The following is a 13580-nucleotide window of genomic DNA, read 5'->3' on the forward strand; positions in this document are numbered from 1 at the left end:
GCCAAAATAGATACCATACCATAATACTCTCCATAGCTGCTTAATAAGACTGGAATATTTTTCAGCTAGATGTAAATAATGCATTTATGCAAGGAGACCTCAAGGAAGAAATATATGTGCAAAAACCTACTAGTTCTGTAAAAAAAGGTGAAGAATAAAAGGTATATAAGCTAAGAAAGTCACTATATGTGCTTAAACAAGCACTAAAAGCATGATACAACAAGATAAAGACATACATCATACGTAATGGCTTAGAAAGGTGTTAATGTGAATGAATATACACTGTTTACAAAATAAAAGGGAGGTAACATTTGAATTGTGAGCTTGTATATATATGATTCAATGAAATGATGAGAACATGTGTGATGATTTTAGAAGTTCTATGATGTTAGAATTTGACATGTTTGATTTAAGAAGAATGAGATACTTTCTTGGAGTAGAAATTTTACAAAATACACATAGAACTTTTATGTGTTAAAGGAAGTATTCTCAAGATGTGTTTTATCGGTTTGGCATGAAGGATTACAATGCAGCCAAGAATCAAATTTTTTTTGGTACAAAATTGTTAAGAAATGATGTTGAGATCAAAGTGGATGCTACTCTATTCAAACAAGTGGTTGAGAGTCTCATTTACTTTACTGTAACATGACCAAACTTAATGTATGGAGTCAACCTAATTAGATTTATGACCAATCCTACAAAAGATTACTAATTTGTAATAAAAAAATACTGAGATATTTAAAAGGCACAATCGAGCTTGGTATATACTACAAGAAATAGGAGAATACAAACATAGTAGCTTATATAGATAATGATTTTGTCGGAGATATTGAATATAAGAAGAGTACTTATGGGTTTGTATTTTTTCTAAGGTATGGAGTTGTTTCATGGTCTTCTAAAAAGCAACTAGTGGTAACATTATCTAAAACCAAGTTGAATATATAACAACTACATCTTGTGCTTGTCAAAGTATTTGGATTAAGAGGATATGGAGACTCTCGGTTTCAAAAATCAGAATAACATTATGGTTTTATGTGACAATAATTTAACTATTCAATTGTCTATAAATCTATCCTTTTCATGGAAGGAGTAAACATATAGATCTAAGGTTTAATTTTTTAAGAGACCTTGTTAAAGATGGAAGTATTGAACTTAGTCACTGTAACACTAAAAATTAGATAGTTGATATAATGACCAAGCCACTAAAGCTATAGTAATTCCAAAACCCAGGACCATGTTGGTTGTAATTGAAGTATCAAAAGTAAATTAAATATTTTCGAGCATCTAGTTTAAGGGATGAAGTGTAGCTAAAATTTAGCTCTCAACCTAGGTAGTTTTTCTAACCCGCGTCTTTCGCGTGAAAGTAGTGGATTTTGCTATCTTTTTATTGTTTCTCTAGACTATACGTTTATATTACTTACCAACATTCAATAACACAATTTCATACAAATTTTTTAGAAAATCTTATTTTTGTTCAACAGAAAAATGTATAATTTTTTTTAAAAATATGATAAATATATGTTTGCTATTGTTTGAATTTAAATTAAAATTATATTCATTAAACGTTGTCAAAATAAAAAATTGTAAATTATTATCATCGTAAAAATATTATGCTTAGACAGTTCATTTATAAGTATCAATAGAATATTTTAAAATATTTAATATAGATACGTGTCAAATATAAATATATAACTAAAATTAAAATATCAATGCATTTATATATATATATATATATATATATATATATATATATATTTACACTTTTTTTTTCAAGTCAACTATCATGCCATTGAGTTAAATGAAATTAAGATTCTATTGACTCACACAAATTTGGAATATCATGGATTCAACATTTTTTTTGAATTAATGTGTACAACAATTTTTATATTGGATTTTTGTTTTCAAATGTCAAATATAAAAACTTGCTATCAATCTTTATTGTTTTTTTTTTTCAATATCAATACAGAGAATTTTTAGTTAATATCAACCTAGAAGTCAATACAACAATTTCTTCAGATAATTTTAAACATAATTTCAATCAACTGAAATACATGTATAAAAGATAAATACCACGGACTAATGAAAATGTAAAAAAAATTCTTTGACAGACATGAATTGAAATATTTTAAAGATGTTTGATAGATTAAGATATTATCAACTAATATTTTTTAAATTAATAAATAATTTAATATAAAAATAATTTTTTGTATTTATTGATGTTCTGGTCTAAGTCTATTCGGATAGTCATCCATAAGCAACAATCACAACCATTACGTTTCTGAGGTATTGTTCGTTTTGGAACGTGGAGCTCCATCACGGTTTTGTTCTTGAAAAGCGTCTCGAAAAATGGAAGAAAATAAAATATTTAAACTGCGTTTGTTTCTGACTTATAAGTAAAGTGAGATTTATTGGATGTACTGGAAAAAACATAAAAATCAAAATTTAATAATTTGAATTGCTTAACCCATATAAAATATTTTAAAAGCAAACTATTTAAAATAAGAAACAAATTTTTAAATTATTTTGCAAAGAAAGAAATGTATCCAATAATTGTTTGACATGTTATATAAACAGTTTTTATTTTTTAAAATATATAAAATATTGGTGAATGTTGCCCGGAGAAAAAGCTTCTCCGAGAAAAGAGAAAACGTGTTTGAAGGATTTTTTAATAGAACTTTGGTTACGAAAATGATCATCTTTTGTAACATACTACAGAAAATGCATTATTTTTATTATACCCTCCACGGAATTTTCGACAAAGCATGTATTATGGAGAATTTTTTGACATGTGGACATTGTCAACATGTTCATATTTTTATATTTTTAAAATTTCAATTTAAAATCACAATAACCAAAAGGTATATAATTTTCTTTTTCTATTTCATTAGACAATATTTTGTTTGTGAATTTAGACAGAAAGTTTTCATGTTGAGAAAGATACATTATGCAATAAGAAAACACATAATGTTGGTTCTAACCTTATAAGTAAATTCTATATTATTTTATTTTAATCATGATTAAATGTAAGAAAATACTTAATTTTTTTTCTCTTGGTTGAGAATATTCTTGCCTTTACTCTACATTGTATATTCAGAGAACATAATTCATTCATTTATGACTTCCTTTACATGGTTGAAGATTGTTAAATGAAGGATTCACAATAATTAAAAATTAGAAAACGTATTCATGTGGCTGTGAATTTAACTTGATTAGTGTAATGAAAATATAGAAGAAACAATAGAAAAGGCAAGTGAATTCCATAAGGAGAAATATATTTTTATTTATCCTTTTCTTTTCTTTTTATTTATTCTATTTTTTTTATCAAGGAAATGCCGAAGCCTTCTCGTCATTTCACAACCTCTCACATTAAATTCCATTGGTTAGAAGAGAAAAAAAAAAACCAGTACGTGTCCCAAAAAATATTGAAAACCCACATTCTTTTTCTAAAAAAGGACGAAGAAAAGAAAAGAACCTGCTCCATCGATGAGATGCTATATAGGTGCATAAGTTTAATCGAGATTGAGAAAAAAAATGTTTTTCTAATCCATGGATGATAAATAAGTTTAAACAATTGTTAAAATTAAATTAAGTTTCTATGTTTTGTAAATAAATTATTTCAAAATTGTTATCACAGTTTTGTATAATCATTACAAAAATTAATAGCAATAAAGATAAGGAAGGGTTATTTATTTATATTTATTTTAAAAAAATGGAATGAAAGGTCATAACATTACAACCACAGCTGAGAAACCCACAGGGGAAGGAAAAGAAAGAAAAGTAGAAAACTACACTCTTGAGGTCCATTCTAAATCTTATTAATATATTTTTTTTGGTGTAGATGAAGATCAAGAGAAGGTGTTGTTGTGAGTTGTGTTGTTTTGTGTTGTTATGGTGCCTTCCTTCAACCACATACCCTCTCTCCCTCTACCACCCATTTTCATCTTTCTCTCTCTTCTTCCTCATCTTTCTTTCTCTCATCTTCTCAATCTCATCACCACCATCATAATCTTCTCCAACCTTCAATCCCTCAAAACATCACCCTTTAGGCATTAACCCAAAGGACCCTTTTGTCACAAACATTTCACCCTCCAAAGAAAGGTCAAAGGCTGCAACTTTTCTCTATCAATCTCGCATTTTTCATCGTTTATAGCCCGGTTTTGGTTTCTGGGTTGTCTTGGAATTCCAAAAGATTCGAACTTTGAACATGGGTGGTGGTGGCGCCGCTGGGGAATCCGGTTCAAGGCCGGTTTTTTTCAAAGAACAGAAATACCGCGGCGTCCGGAAGAGACCGTGGGGCCGGTTCGCCGCCGAAATCAGAGACCCTTTGAAGAAAGCCAGGGTTTGGCTCGGAACCTTCGACTCCGCCGAGGATGCGGCGCGTGCGTACGACGCGGCGGCGAGAACCCTCCGGGGACCCAAGGCGAAAACCAACTTTCCCCTCCCTCCGCCGTTCTACCACCCCGATCCGTTCACTGACCACCGGTATTTCGCCGGCCCCGGGGAGCCCTTTCACGATCACCGGCAGCCCACCTCCAGCGGCATGAGCAGTACCGTCGAGTCATTCAGCGGCCCGCGCGCCGCCGCCGCCACTGCGAATCCCGTGACCGTCGCTCGGAGGTACCCCCGAACGCCGCCGGTAGTCCCCGAGGACTGCCGCAGCGACTGCGACTCTTCGTCCTCCGTCGTGGAAGACGGCGACGGCGACAACGCTGCATCGTCGTTTCGGAGAGAACCGTTGCCGTTTGATCTTAACGTGTTGCCGTTGGAGGATTCCGACGTGGGAAACGGTGTGGATAATGATATGTTCTGCACCGTTCTTTGTCTCTGATGATGATGATGTATTGGTTCGTCGAAGGAATTATTAATTTTTTTTCTTCTCTTTATTGATTTTTTTTATCTTTCTCTTTTTCCCCTCTCTTTTTTACTATGCGGAGAAAAATGAAAAAGAAAAAGAAAATTATGATTGATGATCAGTTATGAAGATTATGGTAATATGATCTTAATTTCTGTGAGAGTAAATATTCAAGATATTGTTTTTTTTTTCAAATTTCTTCACTTTTTACTTTATTTGTTTGTTTTAAATTATCTAATGGACGTGGATGATGGATGAGAGGCCAAAGAAAGAAGTGGTAGGAGAGATGATTTACGTTGTTGGTATGGTGTCTCTGTGTATAAGAGTTAAGAACAAAAATTAGTTTTCATTGATGATCAATGATCTTTCATTACATTTAGAGGATTAGTTTCTATTTAAGGCTTGAATCTTTTTGCCCATCTTGAGTTTTACTATTGAATGCAATTGATAGTTAATCCAACGCATATAGGTTCAATTGAATTTGAAAGATTTGTTTTTTATTTTCTATTCGGAAGAGGGTGTTTTAAAAGAGCAACCATTGTTTCTCCAAATTTATGTATGACTTAAATGGGTGGACAATATAGATTGGTCACGAAAGAAGCCGTTTTTAGGGTTCTATGGCATAGCTTTTTTCCATAACCTGATTTAGGGTTAAAAAAGATATTAAGAAGAAACTTTGTTAGGTGAGAGAGGTAGATGGTGATAATTTCTTGTTTCTTTTTCTTATTCTTATTGTGGGAGCAATGGCGATTTGAAAAAGAACAATCATGGTGCCTTCTTCAACACTCAAAGATGTTTGGCAGGGTGGGTAATCTGGATTTTAGGCGGTGAATGATTAGAAAGAGAGAGAGATGCTCTCTGTTTTCTGGATTTTTAATAACACAAGTGTAAAAAAATTTACATTTTTATGAGACAACATCAGAAACAAAAACTGAGACAATCTAAACGATACTATTGAAACCAATTACAATAGTTTGGCAATTGAAAAACTTTTGTTGTCTCTTTCCCAAACTACATGAAATGGAACTTTCAAGGTAGCCTTCACTAACCCTAACATATATTCATGGTAGACGAAGCATTCGGGGCATTCTCACCTTGGTGCACCTCACTTTGCCACAAGTTGTCTTGTTTGGGTTGTTGTCTAGCACACCTATAAACATTATCTAAATGTGCTAAAATTGAACACAATGAATTGCCATGTATGACTTCTTGTGGTTGAATGATGACCAATAATGTAATGGTGGTTTATTGCTTTGTGCTTTCTCAATCTTTCTCAATCTACACTTGTGCAAATCAAGTTTGTGTGAGGTTTTCTTCGTCGATTTGAACATAAAAATAAGAAGAAACCCAAAAGAGAATATTTTTATGATGCCCATCATATTCCTTTGTCTAAATGCTTTGTGATTGTATGGCCACTAGTGTTTTGCTCTAATCTACTTTGGCAATCAAGGAAAGTAGTAAAAAAAAATTAGTGAAAAATATTTTCATTTAATCTAATTATTGTATTTATTTAAAACCATTCTCTCAATCCCACATGCACATTGTATAGCTAGTTTATGCAAAGAAAAAGGGTTTTATTCTCAACGGATTATTTATTTGAACCAAAAGGGTGGGAATCATTTAGTCACAATCTTAGATTAATTAGTGGTCTCTAATCTCGGACATTAAGTAAGAGTTTGAATTTGATTTTTGTCTATATTTTTTAAACAACATTAATTAAAATATTTTTAATTTTAATTTAAAATTCTATTATTATTAAAATGGGTTTTATTTGTTTAAATTGTAAGGATTTTGTGGTTGTGATTAGGGTTTAGTAAATTGGGGTTGGACCACTTAGAAGGTTTAGGTAATTTTGTGTTGGTGTAATAGTTAGGAAGGTTGGGGAGGGGTGAAGAGAGTGTGGTCACAAAAATGGTAAATGTGTTTGTGATCATATCATGGGCTCCATATGCATTTATTGTAAGAAGCAACACAAAATGTGGGTCTAGAAACATGCACCACACAGTATATTGACCCTTGTTACTCAAAAAGTGAAACATTAATTCTTCAAGGGTCACCATGTGTTGGACCAGAGAAAAAAGTGGACAGGGTGAGCCTGCAATCATATTAATGAACAAATAAATAAAAAAGGAGAAAAAGAGAGAAATAGAAAAGACCAAGTGAAACTAACTCAGTGGTGTTCTTAATAGTTGCTATGAAATGATAATTATCTTTGGTAAATATCATACTAATAAGGGATGGTTTCTGATACTAATATTTTGATACACACTGAAAGGAAAAGATAAGGGAACAACATGTGTTTTGGTGTTGCTACAATGGTTTCATATATCAAGTCATATATATTGCTTTCTGATGAAGTTAAAAATACTGAATTTGAATTAGAACCAGCAAAATGTTTAAAGGCTCAAGTAACTTTTTGGCTCAGACATTTAGGAGAATTCAATTTTGGTTTTTATTGAAACGTTTTTTAATTTTCCCATGCTATAAATTTCCGTCTTTTGATAATGTTGGGCAACTAAAATAGTAATAATCAATTTTTGTTGGAGTTATAGTTTTATGTTTTTAGGTCTCTTTTAGAGTTTAGTTTGACTTTTTCTTTTCTTTATTATTTTCTTCTACTCTTTGTTGAATGTGATATTTTCAAATTTCAATCTATTTTTTTTTCATTTGTTTAGATATCTTGTAATATTATACCAGTTGAAATTTAATTTTGTTTATGTTTATTTTTTTCTCTTTTTTTTGTTTCTATTTTTTTTACTTTTCACTAAAATCATGGTCGCTTCACCTAAATAATCCCCAATCAAGATCTAACTCACCTTTTATTTTTACATCATTTTAACGGTCCAAAACTTGTTCTCATATCTTAGCCTTTACATCACAACAATTACACCACTTAGAGTAGAGCTATGCATATAGTCCTTTATGTGAAAAACAAATAAGTTTTTATCGACGCCAGTCTTTCGAAATTACCTTCGATCGACGTTGCTTCGGTACTTGGTCACTTTCAAATAGCATTGTCATTTCCTCCTTGTACAACTTTGTTTCTAAGGAGATTATCACCGTCATCCTCTTCGTCACCACAACACAATAAATTTGGGAAGATATGAAGACTAGGTTTTCGAGTAAGAATGACTCTTTTATTTTTCAACTCCTCTGACAACTTGTGTCTCTCCAACCTTAAGTCCATCTGGGAAGAACTTTTGAGTTATAAACCACAATTTCAGTGTACATGTCGTGGTCTTTAACAACTCTAAAACCACACTGACACTAAGTACATTATGTCCTTCTTAACGAGGCTCAATGAATCTTTTTCTCAGATCTGTGACCAGATTCTCCTCTTTGACACTCTTCCACCTATTGGGAAAGTCTTTTCCCTTATTCTTCAAGAAGAAGAACAACGTGAGATTATCAACACTTTTTCATTTGCCCTTCAAATCCCTTATTTTATTTCTTATTTCCACCCACAAATCTTCGGTCGACAATAATAAGAATAAACATTTCAAGAAATCCTAACCCAAATGTTGTCATTGTGATTTTATTGATCATACAAAAGATAAATGTTACAAGATTGTGAGTTATCCTCCAAACTATTTCAGGAATCGCACTACTAATATGGTTAATCAAGATGATTTTCAAAATGAACAATCTTCCATTGATAATTCTTCTTTAACCCCTTGCTCAATGTCAATAATTGATTTAATATCTTATTACCAAAATATCTTTGTTTGATGCTACTTTTGATGCTATTGCTACTAATGTCATAGGTAATAATATAATTTTTTTTTCTGATTCTAACAAATCAATATGAATCTTGGATTTTGGGGCTACGACTCATTTGTTGCAAAAATCTATGTACTTTTTACGTTCCTATTCATGATTCTCATGTTTTATTACCTAATTCCATGCACATAAAAGTTGAAGGGATGTAATATTTAATTATGTAATGACATTTTTCTTTATAATGTGCTTTTTATTCCAACATTTTGTTTCAATCTCTTATCTTTATTGACTTTAATTCCTCTTATGTGTGTACAAATTATTGTGATAGCATCTCCTATGACACATGGCATAAAAGATTAAGACATATTTCTAGTTCTATTTACAAGTTTCTTGCTAATAAAGCTTCTTTGAGTATTATTGATTCTTTATACCATTGTAGCACTTGTCACTTCTCTAAACAGAAGAAATTACCTTTTCCAAATTCAAACCATTTTAGTTCACATTGTTTTGATCTTGTGCATGTTAATATTTGAGGTCATTACTTTAGTGGAGGATAAAAGTCACTCCAATTGGATTTACATGTTTAAATACAAATTTGATGTTTAAATACACATTTGATGTCTTCAACTTATTCCTCAATTTTTCTCTTATGTTGAAAAACAATTTCAAACTACCATCAAAGCTTTATAGTTTGACAATGCAAAAAAGTTTGCTTTCAAAGATCTATTTTTCAAATAGAGGTATTTTATACACATTTTCTTGTATTGAAAGATCTCAACAAAACAATGTGGTGGAAAGGAAACATTTGAACATTTTACATGTTGCTCGCTTTTTGATGTTCAAATCTAATTTTCCTATACAATTTTGGGATGAGTGTATTAAAACTGTTATTTTTCTTATGAACCTACACCCAGTCTTAATCTGGGTAATAAATCCCCTTATGGGATATTATTTGATAAATTGTCTCATTACTCTACTTATAGGACTTTTGGCACATTATGTTATGCTTCCACCATTCTCTCACATACACATAAGTTTAGCTCTAGGGCTACTACAACTGTCTTAATAGGATATCCTCATGGTTATAAAGCTTATAAGCTCTTTGATCTTAATACTAAAGAAGTTTTTTATTTCATAGATGTTAAGTTTTATGAACATATTTTTCCTTTCAAAAATAGAGACATAATCTTATATTTGTGATATATTTTCTCCTATTTTTGCAACATGATTCATGATATTGTTGCTAATGATAACAATCTTGATAATCAGGTTACTGAGAATAATCCTAGTGATCACAATATCATCCAGTCTTCTCCCTTTTCCATTCACTACACCCTTACAAAACTACTACACCACCCCCCCTATTTATTTTTCTGATTATCACTACTATAATGTCACCTCCAATAATAAAAATCTCTATCCTATTCAAGATAATATAAATTACAACATGATTTCCCGTTTTCACACCAATTACATATGTCAAATTTCTACAAAATTTGAACCACAATCATATGTTAAAGCTGTTAAGTGTCCCCATTAGAAGGCAAATATAACTGTTGAGCTTCATGCTATGTAATTAAATAACACTTGCTCCATCACTCTTCTTCATCTAAGTAAAAAGCCCATTAGTTGCAAATGGCTTTTAAAATTAAAATTAAACTTTGATGGTTCTGTTGCTAGACTTAAGGCTAGACTTGTTGTGGGTTTACCCAACAATATGGTAATGACTTTCAAAAAACTTTTTCCCCTATTGCAAAGTTACTTCTCTTTGAGTTCTATTGTTTATTTCTGCATCCCAACATTAACATCTTGCCCAACTTGATATTAATAACGCTTTTCTCAATGGAAATGTTAAAGAAATTTTTATGACTATTCCACAAGGTTGTAATCACAATTTTTTCCTCCGATTCTAATAAGACTTTAGTTTGTAAACTTCACAAGTCTATTTATGGACTTAAACAAGCCTCTAGAAGCTGATTTCACAAATTTAGTTCCGTCCTTACTTTTCATGGTTTTGTTTAGTCCAAAAATTACTGGTCACTTTACACAAAAGGAACTAATTCCACTTTCATAGTTATTCTCATTTATGTGGATGATATTGTTCTTACTAGTCCCAACTAAGACTTCATCAACTATGTTAAAACTCTGCTTCAAAACAATTTCAAACTTAAAGACCATGGAGATTTAAAATTTTTTCTTGGCTTGGAGCTTTCCAAATCACATGTTGGAATTTTTATACACCAACACTACTATGTTCTTTCCATACTTGAAGATTGTGGTATGTTTGCATGTAAACCCTCTTCTATCCCTATGACACTGAATCTCAACCTCTCTTTTACCTCTAGTCCTTCTTATCCTAATCTAGGTGTTTATAGACGTTTGATTGAGAGATTAATTTATTTAACTATCTCTAGACTTTATAGTTGTTTTGTTATACACAAACCCATCTCTAGACTTTATAGACGTTAATTTATTTAACTATCTCTAGACTTTATAGACGTTTCTAGTCCTCATACTAAACATATGAATGTTGCTTATTTTCTCCTTAGATATTTAAAATATATAGTGTTGGACAAGGCCTTTTATTCAAAGTAAATTCCAATTTTAAGTTGCATGTTTATGTTAATGAGGATTAAGGTTCTTGTCTTGATAGTATAAAATTTACTACTATTTTTTTTCCTAGGCAACTCCTTAATTTATTGGAAAGAAGAAATAAAAGACTATTGGAAAATTTTCATTTGAAGTTGAGTATAGATCTCTTATTGTTGTCATTGTTAAAATTACTTGGATCTATAATTTACTTTTTGGCTTTCATATTTCTTCCTCCTTTGTAGTAGTTTGTTATGACAATAAAGCCACTGTCCAGATTGCCACTAATCCATCCCACCATGAAAGAATAAAGCATATGAAAATTGATCTCCTTTATATGTCGAAGAACAAATTGCTAACAGAATCATAAAACTTATCCATGTTAGAAAGCATCATCAAATTGTTGATGTCCATACTAAAGCCTTGCCTTGCTATAGTTTTCTTAATATCAATTCCAAGATGGGCATAGACAATATATGCCTCCCATCTTGGGAAGGGGCTATTGGAGTTATGATTTTATGTTTTCAGTTGTATTTTTACACTTAGTTTGGATTTTCCTTTTCTCATTTTTTTTTCTTATCTCTTTGTTGTATGTGACTTTTTCATATTTCAATCTATTCCTTTCTTCATTTTGCTTACTTTGATATCTTATAATAATTTTTAATATGTTCATTAATCTATCATAAAATAGTTTAAATGAACACATAATTGATTATCTAAAAAACACAATAAAAGCTAATATTTTTCTACTTATTTAAGTATGTGAAAAAGGAATACCTAATTGATCCACTCAACAATGTTCTTCTTATAGATATACATGATACATGTATGGTTTAACAAAGTGTAAAATTTGAGTAAATGATCGAGATTTGTTTACCACTTATGTATTCCATCTACATTATTTATTATTATCACTTACATCGGAACTAATCACCCCAAGCATTACAAACATACATACATATACAAGTATATTTATATTCCTTTTTTAAAAAAAATTCAAAAAGAAATTTTCATCTTTTTATAAGAAATCAAACATACACATGTTTATCCATATATAGAGATAAACACATACACAAAACATCTAAACAATTATTATTATTATTATTATTATTATTATTGTTATTATTATTATATAGTAATTTCTCATATCACTTATGAACTTATCACTGATAAACACTACAAGAGAATTGCATATAATTGCCAGACACAAATTCGTCAGTAAAGTGGGCATCGGTAAACTTGACCGACATACGTAGAATTATAGACAGTTACACATTCGTCGATAATTATTCGTAGGTAAATATATTCTGTAATTACCGATAAATTCTGGTCATCGGTAACACTCATCGAAAAAATGCACAATTGGATCACTTTCTTATTCCTCTTCTTTTTCCTTTATTTCTTTATCTTCTTCCTTCTCTCCTCCTCGCCATTGTCGGCCCGCCATGCACTAGTGTACCTTTAGGTCATCCTCCTCCTCCACGTGAAATAATACTCTTCCTCCTTCACCTCTAGGTCATCCTCTTCCTCCTCTTTCTCCTTCTACTCGTCTTTTCCTTTTCCTTTTCCTCTTCCTCCACTTCTTCCTCTTCTATCTTGTCTTCTCTATTTTTTCTTCTTTATAAATTCAAGAGAAAAATTTATAGAAAATTATTTATTTTTACATTAAATTTTGTGAGACTAATTTAATTATTTAAAAAATTATATTTTATCTAAAAAAATTAAGAGCTTTTATTTATTTTTTATTAAATTATTGTTGATTTAATAAAAATAAAGATATTGTTGAATGACTAATTTTAATTCATGTAGTCAAGGATTTTTGTTGTTGGTATTAATAAATTTATTTTTTATTTGAATATTTAATATTAATTTAATTATGGTTGTAATTATTATTATTTTTTATTTTAATATTAATTAACATTTCTTCGAATAATGTTAAGAGAAAAAAAAACTTTGAATATTAATAAGAGAATGATCTCTTACACAGATTATGTAAATTACATCGTTCGTCCATTTAATAATTTTTCTAACAAAAAATAAAATAATAATCCTCTCAACACAGTTAATATAACAATTTATTCAAAGACTTGTTTTTAGAAAACATATAGAGTATTTACTTTTTGAATTTATGTATAAACAAAGACTACTTGGAAATTATTGTATAGATTTAATCCTTATATTGCAATCACTAAATGTTAAATTTATTTAGATATGAAAAAAGCTCAAAAAATATATATTTTAGAAATTGAAGGATGACATCCATGAATTTGAAAGTATGAGGAAAATAATTACAGAGCCAAAAATATATTTTCTCCTTAATTATTAATATTTTGTATAATAATAACTAGATAAAACTTCACATTTTTTTAACATAATTATATATACTAATAGCAATTTGTGTTCCATTATAATAAGAGCG

At 30.3% G+C, this 13580-nt stretch overlaps 1 protein-coding gene across 1 annotated transcript; it reads left to right on the forward strand.

Annotated features, from left to right (window-relative positions):
* Positions 1-3747: 3747 nt before the first annotated feature.
* Positions 3748-5047, forward strand: LOC114186996 (ethylene-responsive transcription factor 3-like). The gene has a single exon (XM_028075093.1). It carries the CDS (start codon positions 4205-4207, stop codon positions 4826-4828), a length of 624 nt encoding a protein of 207 aa, XP_027930894.1. The 5' UTR covers positions 3748-4204; the 3' UTR covers positions 4829-5047.
* Positions 5048-13580: the final 8533 nt, after the last annotated feature.

This window comes from Vigna unguiculata, chromosome 6 (genome assembly GCF_004118075.2).
Source record: "Vigna unguiculata cultivar IT97K-499-35 chromosome 6, ASM411807v1, whole genome shotgun sequence".
Lineage (NCBI taxonomy): Eukaryota > Viridiplantae > Streptophyta > Magnoliopsida > Fabales > Fabaceae > Vigna > Vigna unguiculata.